The sequence below is a fragment of the Haliaeetus albicilla genome, chromosome 13 (assembly GCF_947461875.1).
Source record: "Haliaeetus albicilla chromosome 13, bHalAlb1.1, whole genome shotgun sequence".
NCBI lineage: Eukaryota > Metazoa > Chordata > Aves > Accipitriformes > Accipitridae > Haliaeetus > Haliaeetus albicilla.
This window is the reverse complement of record NC_091495.1, coordinates 34,537,603-34,564,566: the sequence shown is the minus strand read 5'-3', so window position 1 is coordinate 34,564,566 and position 26,964 is coordinate 34,537,603. Positions and strand designations below refer to the sequence as shown.

Here is a 26,964-nt window from a genome sequence, read left to right as displayed (position 1 = left end):
TAGTTGCCTTGAAAATGAAGGCAAAAGCCTTGCCCTGACAGCTGAAGCACGCCTAGGTTATGTATCTCTGTGTCCTGAAAATTGCACTGGCCTCCCTTTCTTCTTCTTCTCCTTCATCCCCATTTTATTTGGTTAAAGAGCATTTTGGATCTTTCTGTACAAGGCACAGCTGTTTCTGGTTAAGAGGGGTGGGAGTATAGCCAGAAGTACCTAATCCTGCAGTCCCACTAGACTGGGGTAAATACAAACCATGTTGAGCTCTGTTAAGTGCAAATTACAGTGCAAGCACCTATTTGCTTTCTGGGACAGATGGTGGGTGTAAAATATTCAGCTATGGATATTTTTGAATTGGTACTGTCAAAGTGGGTACTGAATATGAAATTGTTCTAGGAATATGAAATGGACTTGACACTGTTAATGCTGTTGTTGAGATTGTACCAGTTTTTAACTCCTTTTTCTTTTCTTTTTGGCTGTTGGCTATCACTCCCTGAATCAATGCAAAGAAACTAAGTGAGCATTAGTTTCTTTCTAAAAGCAGCCATTTGTATTGTGTGCTGAAACAGAAACATTTGATACCATTTTATGGGCAGATATTGCAGTAGAGTGAGTGAAATGTTAAAATACAAACCGTGCCTTTTCTTCAGGTCTTTTGCTGAAAGGTTGACTCAAGAGGGGTCTGAGTATTGACCTGGAGCAGCTTGACATCGAGCAGTGCACTACCAATTGTTCTAATGTCAGCTTTCTTCCTAAGATAAAAGGGAGATGGGATTCTTTCTTTTTAAGCTGAAATGGGCACCTAAAGGGAGAATGCTTCAGCACAATACTTTAATCAGAAAAGGACCAAGAAACAAATACAACAAAAGCTGTTCAAAACTTTACTTTGAAGCTTTCCGTTTCTGCTGAATCCTTTTAATCTGTACAATAACCTTTCCTAACCTGCTCTTCTCTGCTACAGCATTTAGTTTCTCTAATTGTATTTCACTTCCTAGAATCCTAGAATCCTTTGCTGTCATAAAAATGAACGTTTCTCTTACGACTTAATATAGAACCTACCGATACTTCGCATTTTAACATGATGTTCTTGGTCATTATGGAACTTCCTTTTTTTTATTCTTCTGGGCTCTGCTGGACACTGTGTCTCCACTGTTCCTGTTAAAATTGCAGGTAGTCTGGGGCAGGGGGTTCATTGTTCAAATTCTGCTGCTTTTTGCAATTTTGCTCTGCCCCATGTGCCCAGGTCTGTCCTGTGGGAGGAGAAGGTAAAGGTCTTCCAAGTATTGAGTTCTCACCTACCATATGCAAAAATAGCTGATGGGGGTGACAGCCTTTTGAATTGCCCTTGCTGAAAGATAGCTTGCTTGAGTTCAATCCTTATTAGACAGCACATTTGTAGTGAGAAGAGCCTGTAGGCTTTAACAGAATCTCCAGCGATTAAAAAGCTAGTTGATGTCGAGAGGCAAGGCTATGTGAAACCAGCCTCTGCCTGTTCTTGCATTCATAGTGTCACATAAAGATGACAGCTGGTGCTTCTAACATACCAAAGTGATGGCCAGATGCCCCTGACCACGCTGCTCACCCACACCCGCTACAGCTGATGTTCCAGATCTGCTTGTGTGGGAGATGCAATATGTGAACAACTGTCACACCCACTACAACATCAAATTTAGGATTAAAAAGCTGGAAGGAATGCAGTGTGCAGCTCAAAATTTGAGTTTCAGATCTAACAGGAGTGGTGCTTATCTATGGGTGTGGTTATCCCATGATTAATCAACCTTCTGTTTGGATGAAGGTTGCCTTTTGGGGGTGTCAGCTGCCCGTGTATAGAGTTTTGAGTGAGCATTTTATTGGGCCTGAGGTGTGAATGCATCTGTGTTCCTGCTGCCTAGCAGAAGAGACTAATGGAAGTTTAGAGGCTAATGCACTGAGTAATGGGCCCAATTCTTTGCGGCAAGCATTTAAGGAATATTCTCCCTTCTCCTCCCTGACTTCTGTTGGGGGGGGTGGGGATGGGGTCCCCTATGTCTGGTTCTTCCCTCACCTGCACAGTGTACTCTGGAGCCCCTTATCCCCCAGACATTGGTTCTAGAGGCAGGAGGATGTGCCCAAAACCAAGTGATAATTTCTACCAAGAAGACCAAATTTTATGTTTGCTTAAGCAGTTTTGGTGTAGCTGTTGCTTTTCTTTTCGTCTTTGAGCCTAGCTGAACTCACTGTTCTGCATCCTGGTGGAGCTTGAATGCTTCCTAAAGAAAGGAAACGCACCCATATATTTTAAGCTTTGCTTTCTGTGACCACTGCTGTAGACAGCCATTGTAAGTCACCTTGTCTGTAATTTACAAGGGGGAGAAGAAAGTAAGCAAGCTTTTAAACTCAAGTAAAAAAAGCTAGTTTTTTTTTTCTAAGAGTCTTTAAGCGGCTCTTTTGCTGTGTCTTTGAGGAATCTGTACTTCTCAGTACTCATTGTTTTGTAGTTACTCCTGTTCTTTTTACAGACTGCATCACTTGACATTATAATACTTATACCACTAAGTCATTTGTTTGGAGCAACCCTGGGCTATAAGGAATGTGTAATCTCACTTCAAAAACATGTGCTTCCATGTGGTGTTGCCCTGGTGCCTAAGAATAATTTGATCACTGTAGCTTAAGGTTAAGTACCTGCCTCAAATGCTCTCTGCTGGACTGGAGCCTAAGAGACCCTAGAAGAGATTACTGTTGTCAGTTAACTCCCAAACTGTAGCATCAAAAATTTCTTCAGAGATCCCTTTTGAGGTTTATTGAAAGCACAACCTGTTTGCTTCCACTATATGAGGAACTTAAATGCCTGACATTGCTATATACCTAAAATTCAATGGCAAGTTGTGTGACTGGATTGCTCCCTAAACATAGCATTTAATTAGGTCTTAATAAACATTTTATATACGTAGACGAGTAGTAAGTTTGGCATCAGATCTGAGTATAAGTGGTAGAAACTAACATTAAGACCCATGATCAAAAGGAAAAACCCATGTTCCCTGAAGAACACCCAGTTTCAATTCACTTGCCAAGGTTTGAGAAGAGCAACCAGAATCTATTGAGTGGTAGTCGTAAGGCCCTGAAAGGAGGACAGTGGGGCTGCAGGAGAGGCTACAGTGCATTTTTATAGTAAAAAGACATTTTCCTCCTTTCCTACCACTATGCATATTGCAGACTCAGCCTTGCTTATAGGATTAATAATTTGCATGGCTGACTGCACAGTGAGTGTGTGCTCTGGAAACTTCTTTCCACTAGAGAAGAACACAAGGCTGTTAAACATCCTTTTGATTTGTGAGTGATGCAAATTAAAACTCAAAGGTGAGTGTTGAGGAATGCTAATATAGTACATTATCCTTTGAATCCAGAGAAGCATATAAGCACATGCTTAAATAAATGTGTATGTGATACTACTTTAATGATACAGTAAATTGTTGCATGTATAAGGCAGAGTGACATGAAAACTGTTACACCAATGCAAAAGTACCTCTGACTGATACCGCCACTCCCCTGTTCTTACAAGAACAGTTTTCTAGGGAAGTGACTCCTTTTCAAAGCAAACTGGTTATACTGGTATAAAACCTACAGGTAGATCAGCTGAAGGATTTGAGTGTGCACTCAGCTCTCTGCTAGAGTGAGGGTGAACTGTGTCTGCTAGGCTGCTTCAGTCCTGAATGCAATTACTGAAGAACTCTAGGGCAGTGTTCTCCAAACATTTTTGATCAGGCACCGCATCAGTAGAAGTTTTTTGAGCAGGTACCCCCAATCTATGTATATTTATTTATTGATTCATAGATTATATACATGCAGTACTGCACTAATATTCTATGTACATTATAAAACATACACAAAAATAGAAATTAAAAAAAGATAAGATAAAATAAAAAATTTAAATAGTGTTTATTTCATCTTTGTATCTATTTACAGTACAAAAAAATATTTTCTTCTGGCACCCCAATGGATTGTCTTGTGCACTCCCTGGCACCCCATGTTGGAAACCACTGTGCTAGGACCTATGAAAGGATCTTGATATGAAGTTCATACATGGGCAAGCAGACAGCGCCTGGCAAGTAGGACTGTGGTCATTTGTGTCCAGCTCTGCCAGACTGCTGCAGTCCAGGCCCAGAAAGAGAATTTCTGTAAAGTGGCTTGGCTCTATCGGCCAGGAGTACTACCAGACCCAGATCAAATATTTAGCTGTGATGAAACAGTATGTTCACCTGCTTTTGCTGTGTTCTCTCTCCTCCTCAAATAAATAACATTCTAGCTTGCCTAACAGGCTTGAGGTTTTGATCACACAAGGTTATAAACACTCCAGGCCCAGCCTTGCTAATAATTTGAAGGCTTCCCCCCCACCTAAAACATCAGTGGGGGTTATAGCAATTAGAACCTAGTAGAATCTGGCCCTAAGGGAGGAATGTAATAAATTCTTGATGTGGAAGGGAAAATGCTACCTATTCAGGGCCATTCACAGTTAGTGAGGAGGAAAGGAGCCACATCAGAGATGATGGAAGAAACTGATGGGGTTGAATGAGACGCAACAGGTCTCTTACTTTTCTTAATTTTATTTTATGAGGTGGTCAACATAAATAAAGAATGAATGGAGGGACACGTTGCTTAAATGAGAGGCCTTTGTGAACACAGCAACAAGTGGCTGAGGAAGTGGTAGGGTAATACAAAGGAGCAAATCTGTCTGTAATATAAAACCAGCTTTAGCAGTTAGGTCTGGAAGGCTTAGGAAGCAGGGGGCTCCCTGTGGAGATCCATATTCTTCTTCTCTATTTGCCTTGCTATTCCTGCCCACAGAGCTGAGAGACCGGGGAAGAGACTTAGCAATCCAAACTTGAGGTTCTTGGATACTTCTTTTCCTGGGGGATTCCATATTCAAAGAGCACTTAAAAAGCAAATCAGAAAATGAAAGAAGGTTTGGAAGCAGATGAAGTGTTCTTGACGCCAGAGCTGCAATGCTGTTATCCTGACTGGAGCAGCAGCATAGGTTCATCTCTCCCAGAGAGCAAGTTGACACTGGGGTTTCTGATAAAGGAACAGTGACTGAGGTAGCGTCTCAGTGAGGGCATGAAGGGAGGTCTCAGCTTTCTAGAAACACAGCAGTAAAGAGGCAAAGATGCTTGGATGTCAGTAGCAATAAAAGGAAGAAGAGTTTTGCCATGTAAGAGCAGTGACTTGCTTAAATAACCCTCAATAGTTTGTAATTTAAGTGGAGGCTATGAGGCATCTAGAGAATTGAGTCTTCCTTGTAGAAAATGTAAAAATAAACACTGATGTGCTCCACAGATGTTGGGCACTTTCTTGCCAGCAGGGACTGGCCAAGGCAAGAAAGGGACTTGCAACAGCATCTCTATGTGAATCGTTTCACATCTGCTATGAAATTAAATTGATCTTGGTGGGCTGGCTGGCTAGGCTATACAGAAGAGTACATTTCTGCCTTTGCTCACTTGCAGAAATATGTACGTCACTCTTGGTGTTTTGTTTTTAAGCCCACAGAATTTGAATCTACACTTTAAGATTTTCAATGCTGCTTATATTATGTTGAGAATGATTGAGGAGTATGTAGGTACAGCATGCTTGTACCTGTGGATTGTAGGAAAAGAGGCAGGGAATACAACTTTCAACACTTTCATGTAACATTACACTGTCTTCAAAATGAAGGCGAAAAGTCTCCAGTGGCAGACCTCCTTCACCAGTAGTTATGGCATTTGATCTGTGCTTACCTGCTAATTAGGTATGCCTTGCCAGAAAGGGTTTAATGGAAAAATGATGTATGAAAGTATGACTGTAGATGTCAGGACTGTGTTAATTCACATGGGCCAGTGCTTGGGAGCAAGGGAGAGAAGTGGGACAGGAACCAGAGGGGGTTGGGACATCTTAATTTTTCTTTTTGAGCAGCCACAGGCGCAGATCTTTATTCTGTGACTTACAACTGAATAACATACAGTTGGACACGCTCCTAACCAATGCTGACCTAGCTGACAACCTTTTTTATCTGACAGCTAATCCTTGTCTCAAAACATGTATCCTTAGAAACAGCAGTTGTAGACTTGAGGAATTCATACTAACATAAGCCTCATCTCATCACTTAAGTGAAATGCCAAGAGAATGGGAAACTTTGAGGTATGGCAGTGCCTCAAAAACGCAGGAGGAAGGGTGGGGAAGGTCATGGTCAGATAACAGCAAGCAGCTGGGGAAGGCTGGGAATGTGCAGAATGGAGCAAAGGAAAACAGGGCATAGGTCCCAGTGCCAGCCTGAGACATGGATAAGCCAGAAGCACAGATGATACGATTAGCCTAAGATAGCAGAGCATATCAGTCACAGAGTAAAACATTCAGGGAGGCTGACTCCCAGTTCCTGAACTCAGGAAATACTTGTTCTGGCTTGGTGGGCAGGCAGTTTGGAAGGGAAGCACTACTTCTGTCTTTGAGCACCAGTCAAAATTCACAGCCCTTATTTAAACGGGAACTTTTCCAGTTACTTGTGACCGAGTAAATATATTCCTTCATCATATCATGAAGTCATAAGCCAGCCTGATACGAAAACAGCAGCTTGCATCTTTCCCCTTTAAGAAAATCAGTCTGTAAGTAGATAAGAGCATGCAGGACAGGACATGGGGCCAGGGTTTACAGAGCAAAAAACATACTCAGAAACTTCCTTATTACTATGTTAGTAAAACATTATCTTAAGCATGCCATTGACTCTGCCTATGGCCTCTAATCAGTCACAGGCTTTTGTTCCAGACAGATTTTTCCAAATCATGGAGGATTTAGCTCTGGTATAGTAATCCAAAGATCTGTTCTGAATCCTACTGTGAAGACTACGCGCTTCTTCTATAAGAGGAAGAATATAGTTAGGAAATGTGAAGCTCCAGTCACTGAGGTCTTGAGCTATAAATGTCCTAATCCGTGGTTACAGAATGGGAAGCTATTATTTCTGTTGTGATAATGCCCAGAAGCCTCTGTAGAAATCCTTAATGTGAAGTGCTTGGCACTTGGCAAACAGAAGGACATGCTTTGCAGTGGTTGTTCCCATGTTATTCATTTAAATTCACCTTGCAGATGCATCCTGTATAATTATACCTGCAGATTCAAGGAGCTGATGTTTGGGCCTGTTTTTTATGTAGCGGAAAGATTTATTGGCTTTGTCTTCCACTCCACTACTTAATATGACCCAGATTTCATCACCAACAACCTTTTTTTTAATTTTTTTATTTTTTTATGGGAGCACAGCATGAAGTTCTTTGAAGGTCTCTGCTGTATGAAATCTCTGTTGCGGCTAGGTCCAAAATGAGAAATACAAGCTACTTCCTCATTTTGTAAGCTGAGGTATGTTCTTACAGTGATTAAATCCTACGAGGTCTTTCAGCTTTTGTTGGTTCATATGTTGGCAGCCCCCAAGAAGCATGGAGAAGATGACCTCCAGGTGTAGCTGTGACCTGGTGTGATGGATGGCTACCAGTAAGCAGTGCCTGTCCGATGACCTTAAATCTTTTCCCTGCTTGATCTCAGAGTGCAGCATACTAAGTCTGTGTTTGAGGAGATGGACTTTGGCTCCAAAGTAACAAGCATCTCTCCTGGAAGGCTATGGGTGAAGACCCATGATGCTCTTCTTTGCAAACCTAGTTCCATGACCTAGTTCCTGGTCTGCTTGCACCCTGGGAGCTGTGCAGCACGGCATGGGCCGTGGGGGGAACTGGCTGCTGGGTGCTGAGCAGTTACGCTGGCTGCACACAGTAGCTGGGCAGAAGTTGCAGGAGCGCTGCCGTGTTGCTGAGGGACTGCTATTGCTGAGGCTGAGCGGTGCTGTGTTGCTGAGCATCCCACTCCGACTTCATGCGCTGTCTAGCTCCGAGCTGTGCTTCTGGCTTGTTCTGTGCAGATACAAATCCCTAAAAGCCTTCCCTGGGGGTACAGTGGTTTGTAAACACGTCTGCATCACCCTGGAGGTAACATAGGCAGTACAAGTAATAAATCCACCTTTTTGCACAGATGACTGCCTTTTTTTTTTTTTCTTTTCTTCACACTTTGCTGTTGAAGAAATGCTCTGGTTTCTTAAAACTGAGAAGTTGTGCATTTATGAGTTATTAGGAAGCCTAAGCAGTAGGAGTGCTGTGGAGTGTGTCATGTATCCTGCATGTGGTAAGAGGATTAGGGATGTTGATGTGCATGGTATATAGAAGTCATTTATTGAACTTTCCAGCCGCTTGGCTATTTTGAGTTCAGATGTTCAGACAGCCTGTGGCACTGGTCACTTCTAAGGGCAGGCAGAACAAGGATGGAAAAAGGCAGTCTAACAACAGGGGCAGGAGTAAAAGAGCAGAAAGTGCATCCTGTGTATGTGTAAAGGAGCCCTGGCCCTAGCAAGGATTGCAAATACATGACCTCCACTTGCATCTTAGGTGTCCTGAGAAAATATTTAGGCTTTCATCTGCCCCTAAGCCTAATGCACCAGTGAGGAACGTGTGGCTTGTAACTGCTTGTCCCAAGGTTTTTGAGGGTGTTGGGGAGGAACATGGAGAATATAAAGCAGGGAAATTACAAGTTTAAAAGCAGCTGTGTAAATGCAGATGCGTTATGATCTTCTTTGATAGTGGTGGTGCAGCCTTCAAATGAGGGTGCCTGTGACCGAAGTGTTGATTTATTTTATTATTATGATCTCTAAAGTGACAAGAGCTCCTTTGCATCCTAGTCTGGGGTGATCACAGCAGAGAAACCTTGTCTTACTGGGCAGGTCGTGAAGCTCACCTAGAAATGCACGTGCACACTTTTCCTACAGCAAGCAGTAAAATCCAAGGGAGGCTGTTACAACCCAAAGGAAGCAGGTTTGGAAAAAAAGCCTGAGTATAATCCCCATGGAGCTCCTGGCACCAACTTCCTTGGACAGATTCTGGGTTTTGAGCTCTTCTAGCTGGGCTGCAGCAAGAGCACCCTGCTCATTACCCTCTCCCAAGTGGGTGCAGCAGTAGGTGCTTAGTTCTGTTCATGGGAAGTAGCATCAAACGCTTTGGGGACTATGTGCTTAACCCTAACAACTATTCTCTGTCTTCTCCAGAAAAGGCTGTAGCTGCTGGGAAGCAATTGCAAAGACCACTACTGTAGCTACCTTAGCTCTTGTAGAATGGAGATGAATCATTAGGAGATTCTGTACTGAAATGAATGTTCTTGCATGAACTGTTCTTATTGAACTGTCTGAATTTCCAGTTGATACATTCTTTCTTTTTTTAAAAAAAAAAAATCAATTTTTGAACAAAGCAGAAAACCATTTCCTTATGAGACTTGCTCAAATATAAGAGGTTCATTTTTCAATGACATATGTGTTGCATGCAAATGTGGGAGTTGACGTGAAGGCTTTCAGCATCTCATTAGTTGGGTCACTTGCTTATTGACTTTTATTTACAAAAGATAAATTAAATGTCATGATGATTTGCCTGGAAAACATACTAGGCTATTTTCACTTCTTCAAATGCAAAATCCCTCCGTTTGGAGGCAGGGTCCTGACATCAAATATTGCTAATACTTATACAGGTGGATTTTTATTTTTAAATTGCTGGAAAGGAGCAAGTTGCATGTGGGTAATGGTATTTGTGAACAGTGTGCACTAGAACAGACCAGGAGCCCAGGAGAGAAAGATGCAAAGGTGGATTGCATGTCTAAGAGTTGCCAGTGCAGGGGGATCCCCCCATGGGACCACCCCAAAGCAGCCTTCTGGGATTTAGTTATGAGGGTCACCCAGCTGGTAATGGAAGTTGTGCTGACATAAAACTATCCATGCTGCTTTGTAGAGTTATTTCATAAATGTGCACAGCTGTGTCTACAGCCAGATGTGTAACTCCTCTGTGGTCTACCGAAAGCTGTAGTACAGATATGTATGAAGTCAGCATGTTGATGGTTGTCTTTAACCTGCTAGATGTGCTCAGGGTCAGCTGGACTGCCAGGAGCAGCCAATCTGCTCTGATGGTCGAGTGCAGTAAAATGTGAACAGAGAACTGTAGTGGCAAAAGAAAGTCTAATGGACTTTTGCTATGGAAGCTGCTGCAGCAGGAATTCCCCTGACGAGGGACAAGTGTGTTCAGTCCCACAGCCAAATGAATAATGTGCAAAGGATTATGTAAGCTGACGCGATACGGTACTGTTTCAGTGCTGACTGCTGCTTTAAGGTGTTTGGCTTTTTTGAATTATTTTAACCGTAAGGATCTTGTACCAGTGTTTGCAAGGTTCTGTTGGATGTTGATAATGGTGATTGGTAGGTTGTAAGATCTCGCCACAGAAATTAAGTAAGTATATAATTAAAGGTGTCAACATTACCTGCAGCGGGCTTTTTATTCTCTCTACTTCACTTGTCACAGCTTGAAGGCTTTGTAGCTTTAAAACATGATGGTAAACACGAAGAATACTCTCTTAATTAAATGTTTTTTGACCATGGCTTAAATCTACAAGAAGCCACACTTCCATGGAAGACTGCTGCAACATCTCTCATGTGTTCTCATTCTCAGACCAATGCTGTTGGTGGCACAGCATACATTTGGTCAATGGGAAAGATGTAAGACCTGCCTGCTTGGTCCCCTGAAAATGCCCAGAAATGTAACTATTTTCGTACAGTGTCTTATCACACATGGTAAGCTGCTGAGTGACAGCCAAAATTCTTTACCCTTGGCATTCCAGTCTTGTTCTTGGTGCTCAACTGAAGTTCTTCATCTTTTCTGGGCTGAACTGCCAGCTAGCACACAGCAGCATGGGGCAGGAGGAATGGGCAGGGCGCTTTGGTTATCACCCTGGGCCTTCAGAGGCCACTGTCACGTCGAATGGGAAGACTGTCTTGTGTTGGGTGGGAACAGGTACGTTACTTGTCCCTGACCTATGTCAGGTTGACATGCTAGACTTGACTCTCAAGGGTTTTGCTATAATGCTGAAGAAAGCTAGATGAGAATCTGGATGCAGTGTACAGCAGGGAAACAAGCTGAACTGCAGGAAGTTCCTTAGTTTACTAAATACTTTGCTAAATTTTACCATTTAGTTTAAATTTTACTGTTTGGTTTACTAAGTTCTTTATTTAACTTGTCATAACTCAGCGCTGTCTGGTGTGGAGGCCAGGGACCCTTTTGACCAGAGTCAGCACGGAGCAGCTGTGCGCTGATTTTCAGTCCTCCTTCATTTGTCCTTGGATTGCTTTTAGACCCAGCTCTTAATTATCTCTATGGATAGAAGTCAGATTGCAATGTGTGGATCACTTCATTGCTGACGCTGTGCGGAAAACAATCCTTTTTAATGCTGGGGAGGGAAGAGAAAGTGCCCTTTCACAGAAGCTGTTTGGAACAATTTTTGTGACTACGGTTATTGCATACAGACGTGGAGGCATTGTGAAAGGCTTACTTATAGAGGTTGGAAAAGTGCAGTCAAATCACGCTTTGCTAAATAGCTCGGAATAAACTTAACCGAAACCAAATGTCGAGCAAAAGTGTGTGCTACTGAGTGCCCAGGCAAGGGAGCAAAGTAAGCTTCTGGGGAAAGGTGACCTGGTAAAAACTTACCCAGAAGCATGAGCTGCTGAGAGAGCCCTTATGGTCTAAGAAGAGAACCATCTTTGGAAGGACTACGTCCAGTTTCTTCTTTCTCATGTAAGGAAGCCAATAAAGTGTCTGTTTGGGAGTTGTGGTTTTTGTTTTGTTTTGGTTTGCGTTTTTTTTATTGCATCCTTGTAGGTTGTCTCTGAGCTCCAAGCAACTGCACAGGATGGCTCATGTTTTGATCTTTTATATAGAATTGTTGTGCTAGGCAGCCCTAAAGGAAAGTTAGATTACCTACCAAAATAACAAAAGCAAGCATCTACTTGCTCTAAAATATTGGTCAGAACCACAGCTGGTATAAATTAGGATGACTCCTTTGACTTGGCAAAATAGACTTGTCACTGAAGCTTTGGTTGCTTTTTTTAATGAACGAAACACATGCAGCATAATATCCTACCTTAAAGACCTGGATACTTGCTGCCCAGTTCCTACAGGAGAGCAGTATCTGAAATAAACTGGAATAAAATTCAGAAGAGAACTGTTACATGCACTTACTTCAAGCTGTCTTGACAGGCTTGTCATAAGGCCGTCAAACTGGCAATGGTTTGAGAATGGTCTGATGTACATTTCTTCCAGGCCATTAAGAATAGAGCTGATATGAAAACTGATTTTCTGGCAAGCCAGATAATCTCCAGTGCTTCCAAAGCTTATGGGAGGGAACTTACTTAGTGTGAAACCGAAATTCTGAAAAACCTCACTTGGGAAATACTGGAACATTGTTTTTCATTTTGTTGCTATTTTTTCAGCTTTTTGTATTGGTCTCTACTCATTGAGAAGGATGAAAAACTGTTTACACTGTCTGTCATATTTCATTAATTGACACTTTCCATGAAAACATCACGATTTTTTTGATGAATGTGTATTTTCTGACACAAATCTTCTGTCAGCATTTTTTGATATTCTTTAAACAAGGCCCCAGAATCATGTTGTGTACTTCTGGAAAGGTAACTTCTCAGGAATATCAAACAGTCTCTAACTGCTTGGACTTAGGAAAAAGGAATTAATTGGCTTTTCAAACCCTGGTCTTTGAAAGCTGTGCCATATGTCAGAGGAGAAAATACTTCCCAATTGCCAAAAAATAACAGGTTCTGGATAGTTTTTTCTTAGGTTTGCATTTGTATACAATACACCTAAATGTGCTACCCTCATGCGTGACTAGAAGTTGTTAGATTTTTGCTCAAAGAGGACAATAAAATTACTTCTAAATTCTTAAACTGATGCTTCTACCACTCCTGTGCCTCATTCAGAGGTATTGGGGTCTGCCCAGTTGCTAATGAAGTTAAATTAATTTCAAAGTCTACCCTGGATTAGTTCTGTACAACATTTGTTTCCAAACCATGCAATTTGGATTGCCATACATATGGTAATACCTAGACCTATCAACATAATGGGATAATTTATCATGAACCTCAGTTACACTTTGAATGAGAGCGCTAAGTCTTTTGCACAGCAGAGCAAAAGGAGAATTTTCTTCTGCTGCATTTTCTTCTTACACATCTGATTTATCCTGCCCAAAATGACAATGCTTTTGACCTCCTTAAGATTTGTGTGTTATGTTGTAAGCACTGATAGATTACAGTAGGTTTTGAAACTTTCCATCTTTTATTCTGAGTCTGTGAACTCTGAGCTACTAAATAACAGGTTGCTAATCAGAACAGGAACAATGGAAAAGGATAAATTAACCTATTAAAAATGTACTCAAATTACTTAGTCCTGCAAACCAGTTAAGTAAGGAAAAAGCGGTTAATTGACTTAGAGTTCTTTTTTTTTTTCCTAACATGCTGCTCAGTAAGGAAGGCTGGAAACATGGGTGGGATTGGAGCAGGGGGAAGAATGTGAGTGGTGGGGATCCGTCCGACAGGGAAGACCAAAATCTGTAGGAGGACGCACAGGGTCTGCTCGAAGAATGGTTACGCAGAAGTTTCCCGTGAACTTTTTCTTAAATCTTTCTGGTTTTTCTGCAATGTGTATGTTTGCTGAGAAATTGAGCGTGCAGCCTGCTGTCTCACTAGGCATCGGACCCAGCGAGGCTGCTGCAGTTTGCTCTGAGCCGAGTTGAGCCAAAACGGGCTCTGCAGTGCGCGCAGTCGGAGGGCGAGGTGCCAGCGGCCGCTCCACAATCCCATCTCCAGGACGGAAACACAAGTGGCTCTCCCTGCTTAGCTTTTTGAGTCTGTTCTCACAATTTAAATAGCTATGGCTCTGGGCGAGACATTCCTTCTGAGTACAAAAAGAAAATGGAACCAATCTGGTCAAAATAGGATCTAGTAGCAGTAGTGACTTGCAAGGTGATTGCTGCCAATTGCACGTGCAGATTTTTCTGATAGACAGGGTAAGAAGGGAGAAGGAGAGTTTGTCTGTGCACATTGTATCGTAACAGAGGAAGTTTATGTTATTTTCCATGTTCTGCAGAGTCCGTTAAAGGAAGCGCAAAGTGCTAGTGCTGGCGTGTGTGCTGCCCAGCCAGAGGTTACTCAGTAGAGCTCTGTCCCCACCGTCGGTGTGCACAGAATGCTGGGTCTAGCTGCATCTTTGGAAACTCCAGGAGTGCTTTTGTGCTCTGACTCTATAACTTATATTGGAGATCCTGATTGGTTTTTAAAGCAAAAAAACTCTATGTCAATAAATATATTCTCCATGCACACACTTTAGGGCAGAGGAGAGAGAAAAATTGAATTTTACATACAGTCATAATTGTATATTCATTCTGAGAATGGAAGTCTAGGCAAAGCCACTATTTTATTTGACCGAGTAAAGCTTTGAAAGGTAAACGGTGCATGTATGGGACACTGAACTCTTTTCATATCAGTATTTTCTGGGTAAGTGCCGTTTAAGTCAATGTAAAAATCCTTAAAAAGTACAAATTTGCTATTTAAGTTTCTTATGCAGTTGGCTCTATATATGGGATATATTTGTGTACTTAGATAGAAAGTCATATTTAAATAATTTATTTTAGGCTAGTCATTAATTATGCAAAACCCAATTCATGTTAAAAATTCAGTTATCTTCCTACAGAAATTCAAAGTCACTCTTGTTTTATTGCATATCAGTAAATTATGAATCAATTGTGCTCACTTTGCCAATAAAGGCTGTTTTTTTAAGACAATGAGATTATACAGGGGCTTTCAGAATTATATTTAGTCAACAATTAGGTTGATGTTTGAGTCAGAAAGTGATTCAGCTCACTCTTTTAGAGCTGCGTGGGTTCTGCATGACCAATGGGATACAAATCTTGCATATTGATTTCGAGAAGGAGAGCAGATAGGAGATTCTGTGTGGCTGGAGCAGAACTGCTGGGTAAGAAAGGATTGTCCTATCCAGTATACCTGGCATTTTTCCATAATTACTTTTCAAGGTAAACTTGTGCAGCTACTGGAAATTTAATTACATCAAAAGTACCTTTCTGTGCTTCTGACTACTCTTGACTTCCTAAAGATGGAGTCCAGCACATACCTATTGTCCATATCCAGCTGTCTCACGACCAACGTATTTAACTTCGTAAGACTTAATGCTTTATGAATGCATCTTGTTTGCTGTAGGCATGATTTAAAATGTTATCCCCACTCCCAGCTTCTGCTTCTCAAGGCAAGAATTTACAAACTATCTCTATGCTCTACCTCGAAGGTTGCCTGGGCACTGGAGTTGAATTCAGTAGCTACTCAAGACTTCATGTATAACTAGAAATATACTCTGTGCAGTGTGTTGTTATCAGAAGGCCATATCTACTGTAGAATGTCAAAACTTGATTAAGTTGTGGGGAAGAAGGAAGTGATGTGCTGTAAGTCATTCATACAGAATCATTTGTGGAGCATTTTACATCAGCTGTAACAGTCTAGTGGGTGCTAGCAGAATAAAAATCTGATCAAAAGAAGAGAAGTCTTTGTTAAGAGACTTTTTATTGCAATAGCATTTAAGGTTAAGTAAGTATATCTATTCTAACCTGATAGTTTTCACTTCATAATGAAAACCTTTTATCATTTAAGCTGAAATTTTCTGCTCTGTCCTTACCAGAACATGGTTTGTGTGGGGCTCTTTACTCTGGTCTTGCTATATAGAGGAATGTGCTTTCAACTGAACTGTTTACTTCCAGTTTCTCAATCTCACAAATTAAAATTGGAAAGTGATCTTTAAATGTATGTTTCTTTCCCCACTGCACTCGGAAAAAAAACCACAAAACCCAACTACTTTTGTTTGCTTTTTTGGCATTCTTTGCAATCTGAAGGTTCACTCTTTCAATGTCTTGGTGCTATTTTTGCTGTCCTAATAGCTTGAGTTCACCAGAGTGCACCCAAACATTAAGGCTTAAGAGCAAGTCCAACCACAGTATTTGTGTAGTTCCTCTTAATACTGTTTCATGCAAAATTTCTGCAAGCTATAGCTGTTGCTGTAACTGAGGATGTGCCCTGAGATACAGGGGAACTGGAGAATGTGACCTGACCAACACAGTAGTGGATCTTTGCAGGGCCACACTGTAGAATGGGAAATCTCGTGCTCTGATTCAGCTGGGAGAGCTGACGCTGAGATCCAAGCAGCCACATAGTGCAATGAAGACTCACTCTTGTTAGGCAGAACTTCAAATGAGAAGCTGTGTGCCTCCTGCTTTTGATCAGGAGGACTGTTTTTCAGACAGTCCCAAGGCTGAAGGCTGTTAAATTAAGGTGCAGTATTTATTGGATCCAACTCATAGTTTGGGGTTATAATCAGGACGCTATCTTTTGCACAGGGATGTAGAACTGCTCTTAATCATTGACCTATCCATTGGATTTTCACTGCTTTGGTAGGAGAATAGAGAATGTCCCTGTCTCCATAGTCCTCACCTGGTGACTAAAGCACTGCCACAGGGTGGGAGCAAGAAAAACACTACTTTTAAAATGGAGCTTAATTAGCTTATGGAAGGGATTAGAGGAGAGAGGGTTGTAAGGACTGGTGTCTGCATCTCTGGTATAGCAGGCTCGATGTTCCTAATACAGCTTAATGTAATCTGGTGTCTGACTGGATAACCTTGTTACACTGATACAGTGCTGCCAACCCTTAGAGCCTTCCCTCCTTTTCTTATGGAATAGTTGAAACTGGCAGAGAAGGTGTAAGATCAGTGAAAAGCTAAAGTAATGCCAGCATGGGACTGCAAGGCTTATTACATTATGGGAGGAAGAGGACCAGCGTATGCATTGTAATGCTAAAAATATTCCCTGTGATGTGGGACGGCCACAGTAGCCACGTGGTGTCTTTGACTTGTTCTGGTAACGTGCTCTCTTGGGGATGTCAGAACGCAGGATAAGGCTCCAGTGTGGTGGCAGAGACACAGAATTCAAAAGCACATAGACATGATCTGCGTGGCTCTGTGTGTGGAGCAGAAGCAGATTTGAAAGTCACAGGATTAATGACAGTGAACTGGGCAGGAATTGGAGGTGCAAAAGGAAAGGTGGGATCAGGTTCTAGTGCCCAGAATCATGTCAGTTGGGATGGGGACAGCACTCTCGCTCTGGAGGGCTTGGACACCTTCCTTCTGGGCTGTTTGGAGAAAGGCACTGCTTTGACATGCATATGGACAAGTAAAAGACTATCCAGAAAAAGGCCAAAACAAAACAGATAGTGTATAAGTGGAAAAATGAAATGCATGCTGCCTCACAGACCTGCATACTACAAACTAATGAGTGTGCAGAGCAGAGGAAGAAACTATCCAGTGTGTTGTATTTGTATCATATCGGAGGAAGACAGAGAATATAGGGGGGGAGTTTCCTGATGAGATCTGTCAGACAGTGGGTACACTTTCAAAGGAATTAGCTGACATGCCATCACCTTGGCCTTGTTTTCCTGCTTTAGGAGAGTTAATCCTGCTTTAAATTGCTGGTATCGGACATGCCTTGTGACGATCGGGAGTGAGCTTATCCTCCCTTCTTGCTTTTGTCCTAGGTCCAACACGAAAAATGCCCCTGACTGCCAGTGCCATGGACTTTTTTCAACTCTTTGTCCCTGACAACGTACTAAAGAATATGGTGGTCCAAACCAACATGTATGCCAAGAAGTACCAGGAGAGGTTTGGTAGTGACGATGCCTGGATTGACGTCACCTTGACGGAAATGAAGGCCTTCTTAGGCTACGTGATATCAACCAGCATCCACCACTGTGAGTCCGTTCTCAGCATCTGGAGCAGCGGCTTCTACAGCAACAAGAGCATTGCACTTATCATGACACAATCACGGTTTGAGAAGATCCTGAAGTACTTCCACATTGTGGCCTTCCGCTCGAGCCAGACAACGCATGGCCTCTACAAAATCCAGCCTTTTCTGGATTCTCTGCAGAATGGCTTTGACTCCGCTTTCAGACCTTCGCAAGCCCAGGTAAGAGTTAACCTGTTGGCGGGGAACATTTAACCTACGTGCTCTAGGTTGTCTCGCTGACTGAAATCGCAGAGCACAGCTGTCGGAAGAAAGAGCTGCGGCTTCACAGCGTGAAGCCGTGCTGCGGTGCCTCCGTGGAACATGAGGGAAAGCAGCGCTGTCCTATGCGAGTGCTCAGCAATGTTTGACTTACAGCTCTGCAGTGCAGGTACCTGGCATGTTGCAATAGGAATGATGCTCTGCGAGCTGGGGCTGTTTGCTTTAGTGGTCCAAACAAGCCTGGAGACTTCTCAGTGAGGTTAGCACCGCCGGGTTTTGCTATCCTGAGGATGGGAGATTGCAGGCTGCTTCTGCGAGGGCGAGTGGAAAGGGCAGAGCTGGTGCTCCTGGGCTGGAGGGAGAACTTGTAGCTGCTCCCGCGACAGGCTGAGCGTGGGACGCAGGAGCTGACTTTGCTAGGAATGACTGGCCCTGACCCTAGCAGTAGGTGCTTGCCGTATGGTCCAGCAGCACAGCTGCCTCCCCATGGCTGGGCAAAGGGAAAATAAGCAGGGGGGCAAGTGCCTTCTCTCGCTGCGGTTGTCAGCTGCCCTCAGCAGCACTGCCTGTGCCTTGTGCCAGACCTGGTTTTTAGTGATGTGCGATGCTTCTATGGAAGAACTTAACGATTGTGGATTTGCAACCAAAGTGCCAGTGAACTGGAAATATTTCCAGGCTACCAGGAATAAAAGTGAACAGGATTCCGATGAATTTTCATTTCCAGATACAATTACGGGTACAGCAGAAGGCCATTCTGTAGGGAGACTGCTCTGTAGACTGGGCAGACAATGTAAGGAGCTAAACATAGAAATGTATGTAGCTGGTGGTTGTCTGACTGCAGCTGTACAGTTGAATAATTTTTTTTTTAATTAAAAGTGCAAAGAAATCTTTTCTTAATATTCATCATACACTGTTTAAACTTTGTTCCACTATAAATGATCTCCTTTTGGAGCTGTTCCTACTGGCCATGTTCAGAAGTCTGGGAAGAAAAAGGAATAAGCATGAAATATGTTACTACTTGAAATAACTTTTCAATCAACTCTCTGTTTTCAGAGTATAAAGATTTCACCTAGACCTTTGGAAAGGGTGTTGTGTCCATCTTCCTCTTTTTCTTCCTGTTTCCCTTCTGAAGCATCACATTTTTGCCCACTGCACAAAATTAATAAAGACATAGATGCATCACATCCATTGAAGTGCGCCTAAAGTAAATTGGGAGTGATTACAGGTTTTTTCTATTTTATAGACAATAAAAATCATACCTGTATAATCAGGACAACACAGCTGTCTAAAAAGCTGTTACGGTAAAGATGGGAGAAGGGAGGAGGGAGGAGTGTTCTCACTAAGCCATGCCAGCAAGGTGCATTTCCATCAAGACAAAACAGGCAGTGAGAGACACGGTATTGTTGGGACCAAGCTCTCATTAAGATATGAAATCTAATCCTTATGGCCGCTGACTTCAATAGGCGGAAGATAAAGGCTTCAGAAATGTGATCACTGTGTCTAATGTAAATGCTTATAATGGTGTACTGTGGGACATGCTGTGAGTGCAAATCCATTAAAGGATAAAATTTGATTTGCATGTATATCCCTTCTCCCTTCCCCACTCCCGAGCAAAGTTTGAGAACTGAATTGGCAAAATCATAGCATCCTATTTGCAGTGGCAAGACATCTAAATCTCCACAAGCAAAATGTATGCTTGTGCTGAGCTTGGTAAGGAGATGCTACTCTAAAAAAAAAAAGGGGGGGGGGCGAGGGGAGAAGGAGAAGTGACAGCCCAATTCTCTTGCTTCCCTCTCCACTTCTCTCTTCCCTTTCAGTGTTTACATCAGTGATTTCTATACAGCATGCTTCAGTGGTATTGAGCGAAACAAAAAGCACTAAAATACAGCTTCAAAAATAACCCTGTGAGAAAGAAAAAGGATTTGAATCTGTTGTTAAAAATACTCCAGTGTAGCGATGGTAGCCTACTGGGGGATGTTCCAGGCCTCCTCCCGAAAGGAGCCCTGTGCCTAATGTCCTCCTGGGTGCCATCAGGCAGGGCTGCACGCTACCTGTCTCAGGAGACGTGGACCCATCTGCTCAAAACAACAGGAAAGACCTCGCCCTGGAAATTGCCTTGAGTGCAGATTAGCAGACTGCAGTAAACATCAAACCCAGAATGTCAGGCCCAGTGAGAAATAATAGAAATAATTAAAAGTAATAACCCAGTTGCACAGAAACAAAGGGAAAAGACAAGGGGAAAGACCCATTCAGATGGGCTTTTGGATGTGCTGCATCTTGAACGTGTTTTGGGAAGAGGGGCCCAGGTTTCTGTGATCAGGGATACCTGGAATCCCAAGTTCAAAATGGATTCGTTGCTGAAGGTATACCTGTATCTTAAACATAAGACTTACGGTATCTGGTTGGTTTGTGCCTGAGCTGTGATCTATGCTCAAGCTTTAGGCTAACGTCTTGTAAGTGGCATCAAGCAGAGGAATGACTTGGACTCTTTGCTGTTGAATGCAGCAAAGCCATCGGGCTTGTAGGTAGACTTATTACTGATTTTCTTCCTCTGTGGACTCACAGAACGTGGGTTAGGAAGATGCCATGTTTCACTCACCCTATGGACAGAGCAGGCAATTTGTGTCAGGTAGGCAGTGCAGCACCTGCTTTCACAGTTATTTCTTCTACAGATTTGATATTTTCCTTTTGGAGAGCTGGAAAAGATTCTTTAAGTGGAATTTCTGTCTCAGAAAATATTTAGGGTTTTTTTCTCATGTGTAACCTCCCCTCCCCCGCTCCAAAATGTGCATGCAAAAATGACACCACAGTTTCTATGAAAGGAAGCAGAGGGAAAGAGAGAACTATGCCAATATACCAAAACAAAGAAAACAGTCTAGTGAATTATAATTATTTTGCTAAATATACTGAGCAAACAAAAGGAAATAATTACTCTCCAGCTTATGAAGGTATTGAAAGCCCAGAACATTATAATTGTGTATCAGCAGTGCTAGCTTCAATTTCTGAAGTAAAAAAAATGGTGTTCTGACGTAGATTGGATAAGAACAACAGGAATATCCTCTGCATCCTATCCCTCCCCAGCATCTTCTGTATAAATAACCTCTGCCTCTACCTGAGCGACAAGAGGCGGAGGTTTGGGTCGGTTCCTGCCATCAGTGTCATCTCTTTGCTGCTGAGGTCCACATAGCTTTGTAGCTGTGCTGCTGTTGACGAGTGGAAGCCTGGAGACAGGGAAGATGCCCTGCCTGAGCTTGGGAGGTATACTGCAACAAATTCATGGGTACTCACCCGCCAAGGATATACATGAATTCCAGAAACCGGAGGAGCTCAGGAAAATAACATCAGTGCGCAAATATCCTTCTGCGCCTGCTGAGTATTTATATGCTTGTCAGTGGGATGTGACTAGACAGGATCGCTGTCTCTGGCTGCCCCTGACTGGTGTGGGAGAGGTCAGGAGTACAAGTCAGGGCACTCTCCCCCTCCCTCTCGCTGCAAAGTACCTTCTCCTCAGCATTTTGGAACCAAACATTTCTGCGTATGCCCAGTGAAATGTCAGCTGGGAACAGCCACCTGGAGTCCTTACCTCAGGCAGCAGTGAACTCCCTGGCAAAAAGAGAGACATAACTCTAACCTCTTGCTCCAAAGGCATGGTGCTAAAATATGGCCACTGTGGGGGCTTGTTTGCATTTTGCTCCTGGGGGTATCATAGGGTACAGCTAAGCAGTTTCAACATAGTTCTTCCAAACCAGCTCACAGCATGACACAACAGCTTCTCTGAAAACACACAGGGGCAAAAACAGGGTGATGAACTCGTAGCTCTTTTGTGTCCTCATCATTAGATGTTGATTTGGTATTGGGCATTTCCGAATTACAAGATCTTGCTCAAGTTACACCTCTATATCTCACTTTTACTGTTTTCAGAATGATTCTTTGTGAGTAAGGATGCTGGTCCCAAACCAGGACTGTTCTGTCTTAGGGCTTCTGTGAGTATAACACGAAGACGTAAGTATTCAGAGGACGACGGCCAAGTATAAGACATGGAGTAAGAGAAAGGCAGACAGAGGAGCAATAAGAATATTGAATAGCAAGGTAAATTTCTGATGTCCTGTAGCTCTTGGCTGGTTGATCCTCCGGTGAAGCCAGATTTTAGGGAGAGTTTGACAGCAGAAAATGATGAACCTTTATGGCTATTTTAAAATTACCTAATGGTAATGGAGTGCTGTAAGAACTGATTTTTCTTTAAAGACAGTCAATTGAAGACTGAACAAATGGGCAGAGGAGCGTGAAATCATGGCCCCATCAGAGGTGGGAGGTAACCTTTGAATGATGGCAAAGGGGATCACTAAAATGTGGATAGACCAAACAGGTCTTTGAAAGTGAAGAGAAAGAATCTGTCTGATACATTGGAGAAGAAGAGCTGTCAGAGAGAAATAAAGAAAAGCGATGTGGCCGGTGTGATGGACTAGGAGAATGGCTTTCCAGCAGCAATCTGTAGGGCAAGATTGCTTTATGTTGAGGCCAAAAGGAAAGCTGTTGCAGAATGGCTGTGGGCTTGGATGAAAACCTGACTCAGTGGGTGGGTTGTTACTCTCAAATGAATAACATTTTAGAGCTGTTACTCAGAAAGCATGGAAAATGCAGGCACTGCCTGGCTCAGAAGACCTTGCACGGAGTTGGAGGTAAAGACTGACATTCAGATTCACTGGCCAGCGAGAACTGCAGCAGGAGGAGAGGGATGTCTGCAATGACCAAAAAAAGACATAGTAAGGGGTTATCTTAAGGGAAGGGAGATGCTCTCAAATGCAGCGTAATAAAATCAGAACTGACAACTAGATATGCACGCAGAGATGTCAGATACTAGCAGAGAATTTAGTTAAGACAGGAGGAGCTTTGGAGCAAAGAAGCAAAAGCACAAGCTACTATTGCAGAAGCAATGCCTGAATCTGTGCATGAAGGTGCATCCAGGGGACTCTGTTTGCAACTGGATGGTACCCACCAAAAGCCAGAGACAAGGCAAGCTGAGGCAGTTTCTCCAGGAGATGGGCTGAAGAGACAGCCTGTGTTGGGACTGGCCATGGAGCTAAGAGAAGATAAGCTATCTCAAGGACATGTTGGTTCATTATCTAAGGCAATGGAGTCCAGGAACTCTAAGTACAAAAGAGTTAGCGTCTCTGGGCTTTGCCTACAAGCCTATTTGGGCTGTGGTGAGAGCAGGATGGGTGGAACTGTGGAGTAGAAAGAGCTTCAGAGGTGATCTAAAATGGAGAAGGCAGGCAGGCACTCCTGACAGTGGCTAGCTGTTTTGTTCAGTGAATGAAAGATGTTGTGAGATGGAGCAATTGGTGGAGAGGGAAGACTCCAGGATGGGACTCCAGCACTTGGAATGTATGTACATATTGAGGGGAAAACAATGAGTTAAAGCTTGGCAAGAAGATCTAGCAGGGATGAGGATGGCTATAAAGAAGAGGAGAAAAAAAAGCAATGGGATAGCTGTGGGGAGCAAAGCAACTAGATGAGGAGCTTCTTAGACCTGAACAAATCTGGGGATGTGAGAGAAGAACATGGGGATGATTTCTATGAAGAAATCCACAAGATATCTTGCATCAAAGGAATTCAGAACAGGAAGAGGGGAGGGCTTGAGGAGTGAGTCAAAGATGGTGAAGAGGCAGCCAGGAATATGTGTAGGAGTCAATTAAGCCTGGAAGTAGATTTTTATCTAGGAAGATGAGAAGCAGGAAAGAATATGCCATGGGGGCAGTAAGCTCACTCTAGGAAAAGCAGTCATTGCTGCAACAGCAAGAATGGGGAATGGGGAAGGAGCAAATACCACTTTGCATGGGGATTTGGCAAAGAGGTGGATTTGAGATTACAGGAGGAGCGAGGAGGCTGAGAATGGAGGAGAGTGAACAAACTAATAGGCCTGGCCAGTGGCAACAGGGCTAACTTTTGTCGTAAGAAAACCATGTCAGTGCCAGAAGCAACAAATTGCCCCCTTTGAAAACAAGATGGGGATCAGCTGTTCCAGCAGCAGGCACAGCCCAGACAGTGCCTCGCTTGCAAAGTCCTTCACAGCTGTTGAAGCAGTGGTTGCATATGGAGGGGTGACAACAGTTGTCTCCCCACCCGCTCTGGAGGAAGCAAGAAGAGCAAGATCCAGGGTTTTCAGTTCAGTTTCCCTGCCTGTCCACATTGCCTCTTTGCAGCAAAAGCAAATCTTGCCCTACTCTGTTTCCATTTTTGTTCCCGCTTCCCAGCAGTTCAGCAGGGACTTCAGCGGAGCATTAGTCTTCTTATGGAGAAATAGGAATGACTTAAACATTCGCGATAGGGGAAAGGAGGGGAAGCTCTGGGTCCTAGGGGAAGGCAGGGCTGAGTGTGGGCAGGGAGAAGAGGAAGATGGGGAGAGGTTTTAAAAATTCAGATTTGTTTTCTAAGTTTAAGGCTGACAGGCCTTAATATGTCTTAGAAGGCAAAAAGAGTGTGAAGGGTAAGCAGGATGCAGTAGAGCTGCTGTGAGAAGAGCTGATGCTGTGGCGCAGAGGGAGGGAGCTGAGCTAATGACAGAGGGTAAAAAATGTCCTCAAGTGATGCTTATACAGCCTTTTCTTTCTGCTGCTTTCCATCCTACAGCGGGGGAGATTATAACAGTTGAACCACACCACTCAGTGGGATCTGGCACGTAAGAGAGCCTTTCCAGAAGCTGAGGAATTCTTAACGGCGTATCCAACCCCATCCCAAAGGATGTGGTCCTCCCCTCTGCACAGAAGAAGCAGAAAGGCAAAAGCAAATAAGGGCACGTTTAATATTTGCAAAACGCTGTCAGAATTCCCTGAGGTGGAAGTGTGAAACGCCTCAGGTGGCCTTCAGAAAGGAAGAGTCGTGTTTCGTGTGGACCTTGAGAGGGGAAGAGGATTTGGCCTCACTGGGGAAATGGGGCAGCTGCAGCTTTAAGAACAAATAGCTTTGTGTGCAGCTCTCCTTGCTCGCATCTACATTTTGGTGTATAATTTGAACATTTCATGAGAGTGCTTTCAGATGGTCCTGTGAATGTTTTATGAGCTGTTAAGAAGTGGAGTGCGTATAAAGGAAAGTGCGCAGCCGCCACTGCGTCGGGAGGGCACGGGTGCCTATTTTGGGCTAACAGAGTGATGTTCAACAAACGTCTTGTATTCAGGAGGCCAGCAGCTGCTCGTCACTGGTGCTTAACTGCTTACCCACCACATCTCTCCTACGAGCATCGCTCCCAGGTTTAATGCAGCTTTGTTCTCATTTCCGCCACTGGCTGCGTGCAGATGTGCACAAAAGTAGCACGCATGCAGATGTGGAAAGGCTTGGTCTGAGGGTGAGAGCCTCTGCACTGTGGATACCTGTATCTGAGTGATGGTCACTGGAAAAGAATGGGCTCCTTTAGATCATAACCCATCTGACTTATTTTGCACATCTTTAAAAGGGTGTGAATGATGGCTTCCTGGGACTGCTCCTCCCTGGTGTACTAGGAGGGGAGCCGGCAGTGGCTTGCTCTAATTTAGATGTAGAGGTCTGAAGTTGATCAGCATTCATCAGCTGAGACTTTTCAACAGTTTCCAAGCGTTTGTACTCTCACAAGTGACTTGCTAGACAACTCACACACCATGCAGTCAGGGATGTGCATGTTATGCATAGCTACCTGTGAGCTGCAAGGAGGTAGTAGTGCTTTCTATAGGTGGGTTCTATGGTGTAAAGCCTAGCGACTTTGCTACAGAATTAATGGAGAGAAGTGTAACAAAACAGCTATAAGGAACAGGGAACCGCTTATATCATCTGGATGCAGAGTGCAGAAATTGCTTCACTTTCACAGATTTTCATTACTTGCTCCAGTCTGCCTTGTCTTTTTCTATTCCTGCCTCTGGTCCTTTATCTTTCTGTCTCTTTTTGTCAATTTTTTCAGCTCCTGAGGCAAGAGAGGCTTCCCTGAAGCTGCTGCCACCAGGAAAAATGTTTTCTGTCTCTTCACCACCTCCTTAAGTGGCACTAGAAGATATCTGTTTCTCCCTTAACTTCTCTCCCTCTGCTGTGTGTTTGCCTTTGCTGCAACCAAGGAGTGTACCTTACAACATATTGTAGGGCATGTTTGGGTAGGAGACATTCTGCCAAACAAGACCAAGCTGATGAGGAAGCTTGGAGAAGGATGCTGCTAACAATCTCTACCCACCTACCCCCATCCCCTGCCTCATTTTGAACTGTAGCTGATAGTGGGAGGTAGAGGTCACATTTTGGAGGGATGTTAAACTGTAGCTGATAGTGAGAAGTGAGAGCCATGCCTTGCAATGTTTGCAAAGCACGTGTGGAGCAGCCATCCACAATGGACTGTGACCAGGCTTTGGTTTTTGGTTTTTGTTGGATGGTAGCATTGAACAAAAGTGGGTTTGCTCCTTTGTATGAGGTAATGCACACAAGCACAATGCGAGGTTTGTATTTCCTTGTAAGAATTTAAAGCACCATTTTTTTCAGCAATCACGTACTCTTCTGTTTCTCTCCCCCGCCTCTTTTCTTGCCACTTGCAGGTACTACATGAGCCCCTGATTGACGAAGATCCTGTTTTCATTGCCACATGCACAGAGAGGGAGCTGCGCAAGAGGAAAAAGAGGAAATTCAGTCTCTGGGTTCGGCAGTGCTCATCCACCGGTTTCATCTGCCAGGTGGGTTTTACCTCTTCCGATGTCTTGATCCAGTTCCAGCAGGCGCTTAAATGTATTGCAGGACCAAAGGTAACAGCCACTTCTCTTCATTGCCTTGCTGGGGGCTACAGTCTGAATGCAGCAGGCCTCTGACTGCTGCAGATACTAGATCCGATGGACAGTGATGACAGGTTCCTGATGCTCTGTTTGCTGTTTGATTTAACTGAGGGTGCCTGTCTCTAATACTGTCCATCTGGCTGCCAGCCCTGAGCTAATTAAATTGAAATGGAGTTAAAGGGTCTGTCTATTTGTACATCCTAAGTTTATCTAAATGTCTAGGTA

At 43.4% G+C, this 26,964-nt stretch overlaps 1 protein-coding gene across 1 annotated transcript in view; it reads left to right on the top strand.

The window, feature by feature from the left end:
* Positions 1-26,964, top strand: part of PGBD5 (piggyBac transposable element derived 5) — a 73,786-nt gene that overhangs the window by 12,946 nt on the left and 33,876 nt on the right. Inside the window, exons 2-3 of the mRNA XM_069800772.1 lie at positions 17,499-17,926; positions 26,509-26,643. Of these exons, the coding sequence (XP_069656873.1) occupies positions 17,499-17,926; positions 26,509-26,643 (563 nt within the window). The remainder of the gene's footprint in view (positions 1-17,498; positions 17,927-26,508; positions 26,644-26,964) is intronic.